Source organism: Ammodytes marinus (genome assembly GCF_949987685.1).
Source record: "Ammodytes marinus genome assembly, chromosome: 19".
NCBI lineage: Eukaryota > Metazoa > Chordata > Actinopteri > Uranoscopiformes > Ammodytidae > Ammodytes > Ammodytes marinus.
Window position 1 is genome coordinate 9,166,697 of NC_137223.1, and position 19,613 is coordinate 9,186,309.

Below are 19,613 nucleotides of genomic sequence, written 5' to 3' on the forward strand. Positions count from 1 at the left end.
ATTTAAAAGGTTTTTAAAAATTAAGAAGTAAAAAGGTTAACAGGCCTGTACCACAATTAACTGTGCTAGCAGCATCAAATCCTGCTGTGATGTGCTGTGCATAGTAATGCTGGACATACACTCAACAAAAATATAAACGCAACACTTTTGTTTTTGCTCCCATTTTTCATGAGATGGACTTAAAGATCTAAAATTCATTCCAGATACACAATTGTACCATTTCTCTCAAACATTGTTCACAAATCTGTCTAAATGTGTGATAGTGAGCACTTCTGCTTTGCTGAGATAATCCATCCCACCTCACAGGTGTGCCACATCAAGATGCTGATCTGACGTCATGATTAGTGCACAGGTGTGCCTTAAGACTGTCCACAATAAAAGGCCACCCTGAAATGTGCAGTTTTGTCTCACAGCAAAATGCCACAGATGCCACAAGCATTGAGGGAGCGTGCAATTGGCATGCTGACAGCAGGAATGTCAACCAAATCTGTTGCTCGTGAATGTTCATTTCTCCACCATAAGCCGTCTCCAGCAACTTCGCACAGCCATTGAAGAGGAGTGGACCAACTTTCCACAGGCCACAATTGACAATCTGATAAACTCTATGCGAAGAAGATGTGTTGCACTGCATGAGGCAAATGGTGGTCACACCAGATACTGACTGGTTCTGAGTCCCCAGACCCCCAATAAAGCAAAACAATTCACATTTCAGAGTGGCCTTTTATTGTGGACAGTCTAAGGCACACCTGTGCACTAATCATGATGTCAGATCAGCATCTTGATGTGGCACACCTGTGAGGTGGGATGGATTATCTCAGCAAAGCAGAAGTGCTCACTATCACACATTTAGACAGATTTGTGAACAATGTTTGAGAGAAATGGTACAATCGTGTATCTGGAATGAATTTTAGATCTTTAAGTCCATCTCATGAAAAATGGGAGCAAAAACAAAAGTGTTGCGTTTATATTTTTGTTGAGTGTATGTCTGTCAGCCTGAGTTGACAGCAGGTGCTTGGGAGGCTGGGGCAGGTGCTAGCTTTACCCTATGGATTTGCGACTTGTATTCTGGGAAAGGATGTCAGGAATGCACACACAAGGATGCCAGAGGGGATCACAGACAGAGGATGGCAGAAAGGGTGCTTCACCCTCGGCACACTGCCGGATGTGAAATTCAATGACACAGCATGTCCATCCATGACCTAAAAAATTGAATTCCCTCTTGCCACTGCAGCTCAAAAAGTGACTGAGGGGCGTGTGGGCTTCTTGTTAATTTTCCAACAAAACAAATCAACGAGACAACCTATCAGCAGTGCTGCAATTTAACTTTAGGTAAATGATTCCCGATTCAAAATTGATTTTTGTATTCAGTTTAAAAGAGGATTTCAGGATGTACTCTAGTCCACTGTGTGCTAAGAAGTGTTGTGGCAAATTATGGCACTAAATCAAATTAAAGTCCATGTCTTATTTAACTTCATTTAAGCCTATTTTAATGTGAAGCTTGTAATGTATGTGATTTTGAAGCGCCCCAAAAATGTTTCAGTTGATGAATCTACTGCTACTAAAAAACCTGGACGTACAGCAGAAGGTATAAAATCTGTGTGCGATCACTGAAGGCTTATCTCATGTACAGTGGAGGAAATAAGTATTTGATCCCTCACTGATTTTGTAAGTATGCCCACTTACAAAGAAATTAGCAGTCTATAATTTTAAAGCTAGGTTTATTTTTACAGTGAGACACAGAATATCAAAAAGAAAATCCAGAAAATCACATTAAAACATTTTTATAAATTATTTAGCATTTCATTGAGTGAAATAAGTATTTGATCCATAAAGGATATTGGCCCCCACAGATTAGTTCTTGTGCTTTAAAAAAGTACTCCTAATCTCAACTAGTTTCCTGTATAAAACACGTCTCAACTTGTTACCTGTATAAAATACACCTGTCCACAGAGTCAATAAATCAAACTCCAACATCTCCATCATGGGCAAGACCAAAAGAACTGTCTAAGGACATCAGGGACAAGACTGTAGACCTGCACAAGGCCGGAATAGACTGCAAGACCATTGGCGAGAAGCTGGATGAGAAGGATACAAGTGTTAGTGCGATTATTCGAAAATATAAGAAATACAAAATGACCATCAATCTCCCTTGGTCTGGGGCTCCATGCACGATCTCACCTTATGGGGTATCAATGATCATGAGAAAGGTGAGGGACCAGCCCAGATCTACATGGGAGGAGTTTGTTTATGATCCCAAGGCAGCTGGGACCACAGTCACCAAGACAACCATTGGTAACACACTATGCCGTAATGGATTGAAATCCTGTAGTGCCCGTAAGGTCCCCCTGCTCAAGAAGGGACATGTACAGGCCCGTCTGAAGTTTGCCAATGAAAACCTGAACGACTCAGAGAATGCTTGGGAGAAGGTGATGTGGTCAGATTAGAACAAAATCAAGTTCTTTGGTATCATAGTGACTAGCCATGCTTGGAGGAAGAGGAATTCTGACTATGACCCCAAGAACACCATCCCCACAGTCAAGCATGGAGGTTGAAGCATTATGCTTTGGGGGTGTTTCTCTTCTAAGGGGACAGGTGGACTTCACTGCATCGGGGGAACTATGGATGGGGCCAAGTACCATGAAATACCTCTTTCTCCCAGCCATGTCTGTAAAAATGGGTTGTGGATGGGTCTTCCAGCACGTCAATGACCCTAAAAATACACCAAAGGCAACAAAGGAGTGGCTCAAGAAGAAGCACATTAAGGTCATGGAGTGGCCTAGCCAGTCTCCGGACCTTAATCCAATAGATCTGTGGAGGGAACTGAAGCTCAAGCGACAGCCTCAAAACCTTAAAGATTAGGAGAGGATCTGCAAAGAGGAGTGGTCCAAATATTCTCCTGAGATGTGTGCAAACCTGGTCATCAACTACAAGACATGTCTGACCTCTGTACTTGCCAACAAGGGTTTCTCCACCAAGTACTAAGTTATGTTTTGATAGGGGATCAAATACTTATTTCACTCAATGAAATGCAAAATCATTTCTATCTTTTTTTATGTGAATTTCTGGATTTTCTTTTTGATATTCTGTCTATCACTGTTAAAATAAACCTAGCATTAAAATTATAGACTGTTTGTTTCATTGTAAGTGGGCAAACTTACAAAATCAGTGAGGGATCAAATACTTATTTCCTCCACTGTAGATAAAACGACAGTGTTGTTGTAATTACTCGGAAGGGCAAAAAAAGTTACGTACTATAGCTTTAACCTTCAAATCTTGCATAATAGGAATTCCCTGACCAACGGGATCCCTGCAGACTCCATGTGTAGGCCTGTCAGATTAGGCAGCTCTGACCTGGGGCTGACCAGCCCTGCCACTGCCGTTATTCTTCTCAGAGGACGTCATGGCTGTGGGAAGCCCGCAAAACATATCTGCCGTCCAGCTGGGACAAGCAGATGGGAAGCTACTCTACTTTTGCAGACCACAGTAAAAAACAGGCCAGCAGTAGCGGGGACATAGTTGGACTATGGCTAAAATGTATATGTTTTAATCCTGAGACTTTGGGGGGAAAACAAGGCATTGCATGCGAAGGGAGAATAATCATTCGTCTGAGAGCGACAACAGTTCATTTACCAAATAAACTATCTGATGAGCAGCTAAGGTGTCACAACAATACTGCAACACTTGACATCATTTTATGTACATAAGTCAATTGAATAGGTTTTCTGATCGTTTTGTTACAAAAAACAACAATATAAAGCGAAAATTAAAGTGAAAATGAATGACTGCTGGCTGCCACTAACATTCATGAAGGTTTTGGTGTGAGTGCACTGCAGAGTTACAAGTAAGACTTTTGCAAATGAAAGGCTTTCTTTCTGTTCTTTCACCACGTGGTCCCAGAGTCACACACGGAAGACACTACCAGTGAAGGAAGCGCGGGGCTAAGAAGCGCCGGTTTCCGGTTTCTGCTTCAAAACTAAAGTCAGAATTGACTTGACGTTTAGCCGTTTTGCCAAGTAAATTATTTGAATGTGAAGTTACACTATAGGAAATGTTCAGTTTGATCTAACAGTAACTTAACTGCGAGCTTCTTGATGCTGTTGTAGTGTTTCAAACATTAATAGTTGTTGCAACAGCATGTGAATAAACTACAAAGTTTGTTAGGCCAAAAAGAAAGTTAATCTTGCGACAAAAACATTGACAATGTTAAAATGGGTTTGCGTTAATGCCGTTACTAACGCTTTTAACTGACAGCACTAATTTATACTTTTAAAAAAACTAAAAACTAAGCAAATTGTGAGTCTCTTACCTGTCTGATGAAAAAGTCCCCGTGGATCAGGGACACTAGGCCAAAGTTGGTGTATTTGAACACATGGTCCATCAACCACATCATTTTTCGTACCACCTAAAGAAAGGAGGAAAAAGGAAATGAACATCTGTAACAAACGTTGCACAATTTTGCTCAATCCCCAATTAACCTGTAAGCAAAAGCACAGGACCTTGGCTTTGGTGGCATTTTCCTTAACTCTTACACTGCCTGTCTGAGCACTTCCACCCTGATGACCTGCAACGACACAGCTTTGGCTTACTGCCCTTCCAATGCTAAGAGGATAAACTGGGGGATGCAGTTGTTGAAGCGGATCATGTCATCGCGTTTGTGCAGCACAGTGTGGCGTGGGACATCCAGTCCAGCGCATGTCTCAGCCAAAAAATTAAAAACACTACAGCTCTCTGTGAAGCCTGTACTACAAAGCAGGATTTAGGGCTATCTCAGTTACCTCAGGTTCACATTTGGGTTTTTAGTGTCATGACGCTGGTTCACCTTTAACAGGAAGAAATAACGTTCCAGATTATAAAATCATCAAGTATAAAAGCACCGCCAATCAATTATTTGGCATCACTGTCTGTTGAAGATCCCATGGACCCTTGATGTGTGAGAGTTGGAGAGTGTCCAAGGATGTCCAGAGTTTAAAGACAGGCAAAACCCTTTAGTTTCCCTGGCATATTTATATGAGAGATATAGAATCTTAACTTTTGACGGCTTCGTAAGCTGCATGTTGCCATTGCGAAACGTCAAAGTTCTGCGCTTGCGGTCCCGATTGTACAGTATACAGGTAATCATCATAACGAATCCTGGAGACACATGCCAGTGTGTCTTACTGGTAGCTTTCACTGTTAACCTCTGTATGTATTTACCTATTTAATTTATCCTAAATTGTACCAATATGTATACTTATTTATTTAATAGGCTATGTTTAATGTTTTAAAGTTTGGTTTTAATTAACAGAAGGACGTTTTCTAAAAATGTGTATTATTATTAATATAATAATTATATGTATATACAATATTTTTTTTTAATATTTTTATGGGGAGAAATAATTCTGAATCAGCAAAAAATTGCAATTGGCAGGTTAGATTCTTTTGTCTAAATTGCAATCAGTGCACCCCTATTCATTCTTCTATAATTATTACTGCACACACTAGGATGTAATATTAATTGAGAATCTCAAATGAGACCAAGATGACATGCTCAAAGGTAATTAGAGCGAAATGTAAGGGTTAAGGTTATGCAAGTTTTCGATCATACTTTGTGTGCTACCAAATTTATTTTTGTGCTACTGAATTTTTTTGATTGCTAGCACCAGTGCTACCACCTAAAAAAATAAGCGTACGGCCCTGCTCATAAAGCAATTAATACCTACAGAGAGCAGGAATAGTCTATTGTCTTATATTCAGTTACCAACTATCATCTGAACAAGACAAAATTATATTTCAGATTTCACCAAAGTATCAAGACAACTGTGTGCACTTTGGAACACATGACATGTTGTTCCGTAAGGAAATGTGTGGAAAAATGATCAGTGAGAAAAAATGCAAAGCAGCCATCGCGTGTATCTTTGCACACCTGTTGTCGGCTTCCTCAGCAACTCTGGTAGGCGCTCAAAACTCCCTTTTTGTAATTTGAATTTAGCAAACCATAGCACTGCGCCACATGTCCGTCTCTACAGTCTTGACTTTAAAAATGTATAATGCTATTGCTTTTACTCCTTACTATTGTACAAAATGAAAATCCTGTTAAAAAGACAATACAGGAAACAGGCACACAACTTATTGCAGAAAAGTCATCATCCATAACTAAACATCCCAACTTCATAAGTTATTGCGTAAGAAAGTTGGAGGACCTTTACTTTAATTTGAACTAAACCATGTCTTCACAAACACTTCTCTATGTGCAAATAAACAAACTGACAGTTAAGACACCTGCTAACTATCGGCAAACGTCCTTAAAACCAACATACTTAACTTGTGCTTAGGTGGGTTTCATACTGTATCAACTACTTATTTGCGGTGACAAACGCATACAAACATGCACACTAGACAACAGCCTGTGCGTTAAAATACAGACGGTGCTAGTTCAAAGTAATGCATGGTTTGTTCGACCAAATATCTTTGGATTTCCTAACAGGGACACAATGTGGCATGTCATTGCTCTTACCGTGCCCTTGTCTTGCAGGCACATCATGAGGGTGCACACGTCTCCCGTGGATTGGTGGTTGACGAGGACCATGGCTTCTTCTTCAGAGATGGGCCGTACGTCGTCACCCCACTCCGTTACTGCAAGGCGAATAAACAGACGGGACACCTTTTGGTTAAACGGGCTGGGCAAATTCCATCTATCAAAAAGTGCAGCCCTTGGGAGTTTTCTCTCCAGTGGCAATAAAACCACTCGTGTACATCTTTATGGTCCAACAATCACATTAAACTAAAATAATTTTCAAATCATGCATTGTTTGCATAAATGATTGCTAGTTTACAGTCCTATCTCATTGCCTTAGTTGGTGCGTTGCTATGTTTTCAAAACCACTAATCTGTATTATCCGCCAGATTTTTGGACATTCCGATCAGCGAACAGAGGGAGTAGCTAAGAACAATGACGTGCACCAGTTTCAGTTGTCAGAAGCCAGCCATGACATACATCACGACCAAACGTTATGCGATTGGTTGGCAGATCCAGAGTGGCAATGGGCAGATCCAATAGTTTTAAACTTCAACAGACACCCGCCTTCAAGTGAGTTTACGTTTGTCAATTGAGCGATTCCAGACTCTCTGTACAAATGAAATTAAGTACGATGGTCTGGTAGGACCAGGCTATCTCCTTACCAGAGTTGAATGAGAACTGTTAAAAGTTATGCTAAGTGATACACATACAGTGAGACCAAAAACAAACCCAAAGGCAACAAGTATGCTTTAAAGACCCTGGAGTGCAAGGTTGGTGTAATTCACAGTGTAAACACAATTTCTATGAAACTGTCCCTCCTCGTTTTTTTTTTAATATAAATCCTCAACTGTCCTAACACTCCCTGACTACAAACAGCCTACTTACTTACAGCTTACTTGAAATACATACGTTTTCTACAACACAAACATGACGTCCAAAATGACATGGCTTGTATGCTTGGACAGTCAAACCAAAACACTTTAAGTAGCATTACATTTTTTTTTAAACTTTACAGTTCTAAAACAGGAACATTTCAAGTTTTAGGTCTGTTTATTGTATTAGCTTAGACACAGTAAGTATTAACTAATGTTGAAAGGGAATGACAACATGTTGGCCAAGTGGTTTTGAAACGAGAAAGGGGAAGTGAGATTCAGGAAATGGTATTACAAGCACTTTCCTTTGATCCCTCTGAGCAGAGGTGAGGAAACACGAATATACTGTATACATATATAAAAAAATGTATTGTCATTTCATCACATCCTACTAGACTTTCAAGTTGCGGGTTTTCTGGTACAGCAACAAGGTGTAAGATTCTTTAAAACCCGATGCAATGATTCTACGGGGTGAATACCTAACTCCTCGTAATGAAAAACAAAAGATTTTCAAAGAACTTCATTGATAATGTTCATCAAAATCAGTTTAAAGTGTGAGTGTATGAAAGATGACAATGTTATTATGTCTATAACAGGCATTTAATGGCATTATTTCCAATGATTTTAGCTGTCATTTCATTGTCAGTTTCTAGATTGAACGTTTTATTTTCCATACAAGACTACACATACTGAAATATCTTAAAGGATAGAAATATTAGCACAATCAGCTCTACTTAGCATCAGACGTTGCACTTGGGCACCTATTTCTTTTTATAGGTAGCATTAAGTTATTTTTAGTAAAGAGCACCGCAGGACGTACGTAAGATTAAAGCCTGAATATCCTCACTTTAAAACGTAATCATCACTCTTTGTGTCAACACACAACATCACAAGTGGACTTGTTGGTGTGGGAGCTCCCTGCCTAAAATAAAATTTTGTAATTTGGACATCATTAACTCAAAGCTACATCCTGCTAGAATGGGAGATCAGGCTTATTTGCAATCCTACAATCCAGAAATAATACTTCCCTCTTCAATGAAACAACATAAGGCATGTATACTACGCTGTCAAAGTGATAAAAATAATGCAAAGCAAAATAGAGCTGCAAGCCGCAGTTTTTGTTAGGCCAAAAGGCACATCAAGCAGGGTACAATGCACATATAGGTACACAAAGGTCTCATCTTTGCCCGGAACAATTTTGGTCAACATGATCCAACAAAATGTTGTCGAGATGTGACCCACTTCCTGCTTTTGTGGTCATACAGAATGGGTCCTTTGACTGTCACAGCCAAACAGTTTGGTAATATTACAAAAGTTAAATAAGTTTAAGTTTGTATCCATGGCTTGCAGCAGGTAGAATGGGCTTGGGCTTGGGCTGGTAATGATTGAAAACACGACAGCTTGCCAAAACAAGCGCACCACAATAAATGGGATACCCAAAGGTGCTGTGGTCTCGTAACCAATCTAGGATCTGGCTTTAGAATCAAGGAGCATTGACAATGTATGTTAACTGTTATATTCATGAGTAGGTTACACATAAATTCAGACCAAACCTTGACCACTAAAACGATCCCTTCCTTTGTCAAAGGTTAAAACAGTATGAGGCGTGCAGGAGTATAAAGATCAACACATAGGTATAGGAAAACTGATTCAACAGTGTGAGATACAGTTTGGCTTCACTGACGTTCAAAACACAGAAATGACCTCCATTCTGTGAGAAACATGGCAGAAATCCAAATAGCTGTCAAAAACTTGACCTTTCCAACAGTTTTTATGTGCATGTGTGTTCTTGTGACACAACTCTCTCCTGCCAGCTATCTACATTGTCCAATCACACACCTGTTATGATCAATCTGCTTCCTGGCAACATTTCCACAGTGGAAGATATATCTATTATTAAATACTATTTCTAGTAACCACAAACCTCTGTTGTAGTTCTAGAAGGAAATGCGTGCTCTGGTAGGTCTTAAACATATCCCAGTTAAAGTCAGTATTGATCGAATTATATAAAAGAAGATAGGTTTTTCAATTTAACTACTCAAAGAAATATGCTTTAAAAAGGTGGTGTCTGGAAAATGCTTGTAAAAATACGTGAATATCTCCTCACAATCTGCTACCTGTACGTACGACGCAAAACAAAAATAATCAAGGGTTAATACACAGCCTAGGCTCTGAAATAGGGCTGCAAGGATTAATTGATTTTTAATCGAAAATAAAAAAAAAAATAGTCGCCAACTATTTTTATAATCGATTAATCGTTTCGAGTCATCTTTTTATATATTTTTTTTCAAATTCTCTGTTTTCAGCTTCTAAAATATATTTTCTGGTTTCTTTAATCCTCTGATGACAGTAAACTGAAATATCTTTGTGTTTTGGACATAACGATACATTTGAGGACGTCCACATGGGCTTTGGGAAATAGATCAACATTTTTCACCATTTTACGGACCAAACCACTAATAGATCAAGAAAATAATCGACAGATTAATCGATTATCAAAATAATCGTTAGTTGCAGCCCTACTATGAAAACGGGCATGATGCTAGCTACGGTGGTCCCCTTTGTTTACAGAGATTCTGGATCATACAGTATATCTACACAAACACACATCATTAATGTTTAATGACAATTACCTCTCAACTCCCTGATTTACATTGTCAGACCTCAGAGCAGACGTATTGCTTAACTAACCATTCAACCTGTATATGATTGTTGAAGGGATACATGCGGGAGCTGCAACAAAAGGAGTAAACACGGCTGTGAGATGAGGGGCAACAACAATAGCCCTCCTGGAGGACATGCAAGATTCTCTTTGCAATTAAAACGCTCTCAGAGCTTCAACAACTCTGCATATCAACAGAGAACCATCAGCAGCAACCATTTTTTTTGTTTACTGGGAATCCCTGCAGTTCTGGGCGGGTCTGACCAGTTCTGTGTCATGCAAATGTTGTGTCAGGGTGCAGAGTGTGAGTTAACATAAAGATTGCTGGTAGATAAAGATTCATCAGAAATGTTCTATGCACCAAATGAAACATTCGATTGAGCAAGAACATTTCACCAACAGAAAACCAGAGAGGTAAAAAAATAAAATAAAAAAATATACTGTATATATTTGATGCATGATTAAAATCATGAAAGTACCTCAGAACAACAATTATAGATTATAGAAGATTATACTGCCAAAATTGCAAACGTTATTTTAGTGAAATCTAAATATACTGTATATTTAAATGTTTTTTTTTCCATTTCTGGACCTCTTTTGTTTTTGGGTGTTGCCTGACAGTCCAGCTGTATACCAAAAAACGTCACACTGTGATTGAAGATAATAAACAATAATTGTCTGCTTATGGTGTCTGAAGCAAGTTATACAGATAACAGAATCTGATCATTGGAATTTGTCCACTGACCGCACCCTCAAAAAGACTAGAAAGCAATGCATCTATTGTTTCCGTTTGGGTAAGAAGGGTATCGCTTACCTCGTCTTTACTGTCGAAACTTACTTTCTTGCTTTTACTACTACTCTATCTTGGCACAAAAAAGTACCAAGGTCATGCCCACTCTCACTGGAGTAAGTGAAAAGCCATTCTGGGAAATGAAGTACACAAAGACAGCATTGTGTAAACAAATTTTCAGAAACAGCAGCAGCCCTTACACAGTCGGTGTCGGTAGTGAAAAGGACAGCGAGTGCCCAGCTAAGCAGTAATAGTAGTAGAGTAGAGTAGTAGTAGTAGTAGTAGTAGTACCACGAGCACGGCTGAACTGATGGGTTCATCTTAAAAATAGATTAGAGCGGTTGTGATACAAAATAAAGTTACACATGTTCCCTTAGTGCAGAACTAAACATAACTGGCATGCTAAAAAGTCAAAGATCAATACATATGATAAATTGCCCGGGCAAAAAGGCCTAAAAATATTATCATGATATTGCAAAGTATTTTTGCATTAATCAATTTATACATGTTACATTTTTCCCTCTTGATTATGATCGATTGAGCCAAAGTGCTCTACATAATAGTGCAGCCTGGAGACACAGGGTGCTTAATTGAATCTTCGGAAATCCTCACAAGGAGATCGTCAAAGTCTAAAGTTAAAGTTTTTTTTTGTGATTGACAGGGGTGAGTTGTTGCCATGTTCAATTTAGGCCTATGTTTCAACTCCTGTCCTCTAGAGAATGAGATCGATCCTTATGCGCGCAGGAATTGAGAGCATACTTCTTGAAAAATGACACATCTGTGACACCTGACAGGGGTTGTGTGGGCTGTATGTACCTCAAAGGCAATGTCATTTCATAAGGAGCATGACTTGGTGCTGGCTGTAGTCCCTGTTGTTACGGTAGATGAGCATAAATGATATCACGGAGATGGGTCATCTGTCAGATAGAATACATTAGGGAAATTGTCTTTGAGAGATGACACAGTTAGCGGAGCAGGATGACAGCCATGCTGCAGGCGCACTGTCTAATCCGGTGTCAGTGGTCAGCTAAACGTTGTACAGCTGACCTTGCCTCCCATCATTACACTACTTTTTATCTCTCTAGAGGACAGAGATGTGTCAAAGCATCACACCAACTCCTTTATAAAACGTGGCTGTCCACAGCAGAGTGTGGCCAAAGAGTCCCAAATATTTATGAGACATAATTGGCAAACCAGAGTAAATTTGGGGGGTATTTTGCTCAAAGATGCCAATACGCACAAAAAATAAACAACTGTTTATTTTAATACAAAAATACAGCAGACATTGACCTTACAGTTGTGCAATTGTATATGCTATGTGCAGGAACACATTTTGTGCAAACATGAAGACAGTACAAAATACAATTAAAGAAAAGTGCAACTTCTACTGTTTTGCCGCAATAATATGCAGACACACTCAATACAAATAATGGACCATACACTTAACATGTGTGTGCACTTCAAGGTGCAAATTCAACCTTTTAAAGTTCCTTTTTGGATGGGGGGCTGTTGTGCTTTTATTGAATAAAAGACAAGCATTCAAAAATGGTGCAAAGTGATAATGCTTTTAGAGCTGCTCTCTCACAGTAGATTCTATCATAAGAAGCATGTTTGCAACTTGCAAAGCTCTACATTGTCTCCTTCAAACAGGTGCAGCAAAGATAATTCAGGACAGTAAGGAAGGAAACATCAATCAAGTATGATCTGCCCACACCCACACAGTACAGAGATTAAGTTTAACTAGCCAAGTAAGTTAACTTATAAGACCTGTGTGGGGGCACCATGGCTTTAATATATGAAGATCAGTTTATGTTACAGCTTGAAAGGGAGATCCTCCACATTGAATGTATTCCCACCCTATGTAGCACATATGAAATCCAATCAATCTTGTATCAAAACATTTGCAGGAACACTGAAATCTCAGTTATGCATGTACACTGGAATGGTTCCAGTAACTCAAATGTGAGGATTTTACGCTTATTTTGCTGTATGAATATGGTAGTGTCGGCCCTAGTTGGAGAGATTTTGGCCCTAGGCATGTACACACCGCAATCAGGTCTCTGGTCATCTGGGTTTGCACAAGTGCAGTTACCTTCAGTAATGTAGTATTTCTAAAAATGGATTGTATTATCAATCCATCTGTCAAATATTTCCCAGATGAATTGCTTAGTTTATGAAATGTCAAAACATGGTGAAAAATGTCTTCACATCACAGCTCCTCAAACCCACCAGTTCACCAATGCAGATCACTTTTGTCCAACAAAAAGCTTCAAACCCCAATATATTTAGTTCACACTATTCACAAGCTATTTGCATATATCAACTCGGACTTCTTGGGCTTCTCAATAATTCACACTTGAAAAGCTCGGATCAGTGAATTTTTGGCATTTTTGTTTTCAATATAAAATCCAATACCAGTGATAAGATGCAGAAACCAATTTAACAAAGACAGTATTCAAAAGCAACAATGGATTAAATGACCAATTACATTCTTGATTATTTGAGTAGAATATGAGTATAAGAACATAGGAGCAGAAAGATACGAATTTAAAACAGCAAAACATTAAAAAACAGTAAAAACTGGAAAACCTACTGTGGAGGAATGGATTGACATTATCTATGATATTTTTAAGATGGAAAGGATTACTTTTGCTTTCAGACTGCAACAGGGAACTTTTTTGAAAAGATGGGAAAGATGGATAACGTATGTCACACCAATACGACCATCCTTTGTCTAAAGTGGATTTTTGTGTCCTTTTCCCTCTGTAGAGGGCTTTTCGTGTCATTGAGGTTTACCCCAACATGTTTGTTTATTTTGTTATTGTTCTTATTTTACTAAATTTAAAAAATGGTTATGTGTATATAATACAGTATGTAGGAAGTTCTAATGGGTCCTTGCTCACTTTTGTACTGCTTACCGAGCCTGTGATACTTTTCTGTGGGCTATAAATGTACATCTACAGACGGCTTGGTGAGAAGTATGATATGTATTATTATTGACTGTAATGTATGAACCTGGAAAATCATAATAAAAAAATAATAATAAAAAAAACAGTAAAACAAATATCTATATATATATATATATATATATATATATATATATATATATATATATATATATATATATATATATATATTTTTTTAAATAGAATATCCCCGAGCCAACATATCTCGTTTTGTCCAACTAATAGTCCAAGAGCACAAATATTTGATTTACTATAATGTAAAAGCTGGAGGAGCAACTCTGTTTGACAAATGATGTAAATGATTTAATCTATTATCAATATAGCTGGAGATTTAATTTTGTATGGACAGCAGACAGGGATCAGAAGTCTGGATCATGTTATATCCATGTAAAGGACATGCATAACCAGGTTACCGTGTGTTTCATGTAAAACATGGGATTCTAAATATGATCAAAGACTCACAAGTGATAAGTCTGCTATCTCACAGTCATCATCTTTGATCTCTTAACGTGTGCAGCAGACCATCCACTCATGGAGCATGCAACTTAATCCTGCTGGCTTTAGTGCACCTGTCTGTGGGGTGTGGGGTGTGTGTGTGCGTGTGTGTCTCAATGAATCAGACATCATAGAGTTGTACAGCTTTTACCAACAAAAGGGGAAAAGGAGGTCAGGTTAAATGACACAAGTTACCACATACAAATAGCTTTCTAAAAAAAGGTGGCTTGTGTAAGGTGTTTGTGTGTTTTGTGCCCCCAAACGGAGCCTCCAAGGCAGCGCTGCGTGGAAGGCACTGTTGGAGGCATAACAGTTAGGGTTAGGGCCTTCCAGGCAGCGCTGCCTTGAAGGCTCCGTTGGGGGCACAAAACACCATCGAGCCTTGTGTAACTAGAACATTTCTCAATCAGTTTCATAATTATTCATTTCTAGCGCATTAAGCTGACAGTTGTCTGAAATGCAGTTTTCAAATCAAGATTAATCCTGCCAAGTGGATAAACAAATTGTAATTACCATTATTTGTTGCATCCTTTACACCGGGCATCAATGTTGTGCCTCTGCTGATTTAGGTTATATGAAGTTTGAATGCAATTTACTTAAATTGTATAAAAAAAAGCTGCTGAGAGATTTTTACTGCGCTACTAAGTGAAGCTGGTGATTGCAATATTAGCTTGGCCATGCTAAAGCCAATTTTTTTTTCCATAAAATGGGTATCTATCAAAATAAATGAAGCTGGCTCAGTTGTTTTAGTTATGGCTGAATGATTTAAACACATATCACTGTGACCTCACTCATTGAGAGCTGAGCTGTACTCCAGCAGAAGTTATTATTACATTTCTATAAGAAGACCGTCGTGGATATTGGAGACATTTTTATAGCAGTTCAGGATAAGTATTCTGTCTGAAGCTGTCTGAATATGCTTAATTGCTTCTCATGAGTTAACCTGTTTGCATAGTGCCTGAAACATCTTCCCTCATCAAATGTGCAGCACGTATTTGATATCATACCAAAACATCTGCACAAAAACTAATCCTGTCTCTATGGTGGAACATAAAAAAGCTTATTGTACACACCAGGAAACAGACAATGCTCTACTATAGGTATACAGACAGCAGCAGATTGTACTTGATTTTCAAGACACATTTAATAATTCACACTTGAGAATAAAAGTGTGTTGATACTCTCACTTTTCACCCTTCACATAATGAGTCCAGATAAGCCTCGATGAGAAGCTTGAGATCTAATTTCTATACCAGAGGGGGTCGGACTATGATTTGTCTTCTACAAACCATCTTCAGAATCCTTGTGTCCTTTTTCTACAAATTGTCCCAATGATAAAGAATATACAGTACAATTTGGTGCTGATAACGCGATTGTACAGTATATTATAAACAAAGAACCGTTGATCTGCTTCTCCGGTGGAGGAGACACAACATCCTCCATCTCTGATAGTTAACCAAAGCTCAGCTTTCAGACTTCAGTAAGTCGAGCTGTGAATGAGTATCCCCATTACCTTCACACACCTTAAGCACCTCTTGAGCGCAGGTGCAGGCTGAAGAACTCAGCAATAGTAAATCTATGTTCTATTAAAACAAAGTAAGTAACATGTAATATCTTTTTAAGCATGTCATCAATAAAACATACAAATATTTCTTTTTTCAAACTTTGAACCTACACAAAAATGTATCTTTGCAGATAATCAGTTAAGCACATTGAAGAAGAATGTGTCTAAAATACATCACATTGAATTGAATAGGGCAACTACATAGGTCAGCCGTCTGCTCTTTGAATGCCAAATTGTTTGTGTTTAAAAGCAGTGGTACAGATACCGGCACAAATATGATTTGAAGCTGTTAGTTTGAAATAAAAAGGGAAATTATAAGATGAAAAAGTGTGACGGTAAAGATGTGAGCTTCGACAAAACCTTACAGAATCTAAAATAAATATGTTTGAATGAAAAAGGTCATTCACACGGTGCAGAGAACTGGTGCCATGTGAGGTAAAGGTAACAGGGGTGATTCACCAATGCTTGTCAAAGTGTTGTTGATCGATGTTTACACATGCTCTACAACAAGGTGACCCCCTCCACTGAATCAGTTCATCTGGACCTACGTTTACATCCATAGTATGTATGTGTCAGATGATTTACTGCTCAGATTTTTTTTAAATTGTTAGGCTTCTCACACAGTGTTTTGTAATGTGGCCAATATCTGACAGCAAGCTAAACAAGTCCTGACCCACATGGGCCAAACAACAATACAAAAGATGTTACTCTTGGCATGCTTGTGCATAAGTTACTTATCAAAGTGATTGTGCATGGCGTGTATCGTAATGCCCCTACACAGCATCATACAGTAGAGTGCTACTCATTGTATAATGACATATTACCCATTGTGACTTTTTTAAGTGTGTGGCTATTTTGAAATGGATTTCAAGGCTCTTAACTTTGTGTTAACATTGCACTCAAATACCTTGTGTAAGATATCCTATCTTTTTTTAAAGTAACGTTTAAGATGATTATGTGACCCGATGCCTCAGTGTTCCTTACTGACTGACTGATGATGAGTTGAAGTAGCTGCAAACATTTGAATTATAATATGACTGGCCAGAGAAAGGTCAAAGTAGTTCAAATTTGATGCGAGTCAGAATAAGGAGCATATGAGATTGACAAAAAAATCTGTTTTAAGTTCCAAATTGCAAAATATAGTGTATGTTTTATATGAAAGTGTAACTTACAATTGATTCACAATCTGTATTATAAGGCCTCGCTGTATCCCACATCTGAACCCTGCCAGTCAAGGTCTGTAACACATATTGCTCAACGTAAGACCAGGTGTTCTATAGGCTGAAAGCTTTGCATTATTAATCAGGATGCTGTGTTGCTCCCGTGTTCGCCACTTAGCAATTTGTAAGCATTTTGCTCGTAGCTCTGTGCAACTAAATACCTCCGTCTGCCTGAATCACATCTAGACATTCAACCGGCCAGTTGAGAGGAACAGACAAACACTTCTGCTGACCTCTTACAATGTTTCAGCACAAAAACAAACACCTGTGCCTTATCTGTACTTGGTAAATCCAATAATTATAGCCACTACAAAAAAATTAATTAAAAGGTTTTATCAATTACTCTGCCAACGATTCGTCTTATTTACTCGATCGATGAAATGTAAATATTTGTAAAACATGCCTATGAAAATATGAGAGCCTGAGGTGAAATAACCCCTGGTACTGACTTATTCCACATTTGTTACATATGGCAGTGGTACAGCAACTACAATACTACATAACTAGTTTACACACTGGTCTGGAGAAGGAACTATGAGATAGTTTGTGCCTATCATGGATTAACATTGGAATCACCATCTTTTTTTTAAATTAGGAAAACAAGTGCCGTAAACTTTCATTATGCAGCAAACAGTATGTTTTTCATTCAGGTGTTTACAAGAGTCTTTGAGAACCTGGGTAAACTTTTAAAACAGCAGGACATTTTGTTGAACGACCTTGTGGGCTTTTCAGATATTGCTGTGTATACGTTTTACAATACAGCCCAGGTTTATCTCTGTGACTCAAAAGTAGATATATGGAGCACAAACTGGAGCTGGTGAGCAACTCCAATGGTTTGAGTATTCTCTGCAAGCTCAACTATCAGGAAGCAGTAACCAATGAGTCCAGCATGCAAATACATCCGCACATTGAACAATGGCAATGTGTGTGTGAATCTCTTACCTGTATAACCCGCAATCCAGCCCCATGTAGACACCATGGCGAGACACCATTTGAACATTACTCCTTCGATGTTCCAGAAAGTGGAGCTGTCCCATATTCTCAGCGGCTGCAGGAGCAGCAAGTACAAGCAGTAGGATGGGATGGCTACAGAGTTATTGAGGACCATGAACACAAAACGGACCACAGACTGGAGCAGAACCCAGCCCAGTTTGCCGGCCCCGTCCAAGAGCTGTGCCATCCTGATACACGCCGTCTGCAAAACAGAGACACAGCAGCAGTTAGCATCTCATCCTGGACTGTAAGACAAAACACAACAAGTTAGACAAACCGATGGGCTCAGAGCAGGGACCCAATTCCACAAAACAATGTTACCTTACAATACACACCGTGGACACACACACAGAGGGGTGTCTGCCGCTAACCGGTTGAGGGTGAGGCTCTTTCGCTGAATTGCAATGTTAACACACGCTTAGTGGACGCTATTCTCCTGGTTATTATCCAAAGGAGATTTATCCTTGGTTGTTCCTATATGTTATTGGTGACTTGCTGCTAGCTAGCCACCTATCCTTAGCAGTAATGCACGCAAAGACAGGACCATAAAAGGACCAGTCGCACGGGACGTGGTCGAGCTCTCCAAGACATGTTAGCTAGCAGCGGGCTGAGTTAGCTCAACGGGAACAGACGTGAAGAAATGTGTCGGGCATGACAACCCGTGAGCTGTACCATCACCGCAAAACAAACCGTCACAAGGGATAGGAAGGAGATAATAAGATTAAGTGCTTCGGTATTTTATTAGATACAATACCAAACGTTAACTCGGACGCTGCACGTATGGATGCTGGTGCAGAGCGCAATATACGCGTGCATCATTCAGAACACAGCACGACCCTGTAATTCAGTAAAAGTCACGGAACTCACCCGGTTAATGTCACTGAAGCATCCAAGGACGGTCAGGGGATGTTAGCTTAATGTTGGGAGTGAGATAAATTATGTCACGTGTAGCTAACCTTAAACGGTTAACTTAGCATTTGTTTTGCTAGTTGCCATGGCCAGTCTGTGTTAAAACGAAAGGACAGTGGTGGTAGTGTGTGATAACGTTACAAGAAATCCTGTGCGATAAATCTGCACTTGCACCCATTTAGCTAGCGTTATCCGGGGCTACTGGCTCGTGCACCGTGAATCCCGGCGGGCACTGTTAGCTCGCTAGCTAGCTTGCTAGCAAGCAACTCCACTTGAGCGTCGCTGGCTCCATCTCAGCTCGAGACACCGGGATAATTCCCCTGATGCATCATCTCATCATCATCATCTTCGTCGTCGTCAGGTTAGCTAGCTACCAAGCTCCCGCTAGCGAATATAGGCGCGAGGCTGGTCGACCCAAGCCTGGGTTCAACGTCCGCGAGTCAGACACGCGCCACATAAACTATAAAGGACATGAACACATTAAATACGAAGAACGGAGATTTATCGTTTCTAGGCGGCCCGGACCCGTTATCTTCTCCCCGGAGCCGGATTCACGCAGAGTCAATGTACACAAAAGATCAAAGGAGTCCGCAATGCCTTCACAATAAAAGCTTCGGTTGTTGGCATATGTTATTTGGGAAGACCT

General features: G+C 39.4%; 1 protein-coding gene across 1 annotated transcript in view; it reads right to left on the minus strand.

Moving 5' to 3' along the window:
- The window catches only part of lpgat1 (lysophosphatidylglycerol acyltransferase 1), a 52,065-nt gene extending 32,576 nt beyond the window's left edge, over nucleotides 1-19,489 (minus strand). The window contains exons 1-4 of the mRNA XM_080048090.1: nucleotides 18,926-19,489; nucleotides 18,008-18,260; nucleotides 6,494-6,612; nucleotides 4,307-4,402 (exon numbers count right to left, since the gene is read on the minus strand). Of these exons, the coding sequence (XP_079904216.1) occupies nucleotides 4,307-4,402; nucleotides 6,494-6,612; nucleotides 18,008-18,245 (453 nt within the window). The 5' untranslated portion in view covers nucleotides 18,246-18,260; nucleotides 18,926-19,489. The remainder of the gene's footprint in view (nucleotides 1-4,306; nucleotides 4,403-6,493; nucleotides 6,613-18,007; nucleotides 18,261-18,925) is intronic.
- Nucleotides 19,490-19,613: the final 124 nt, after the last annotated feature.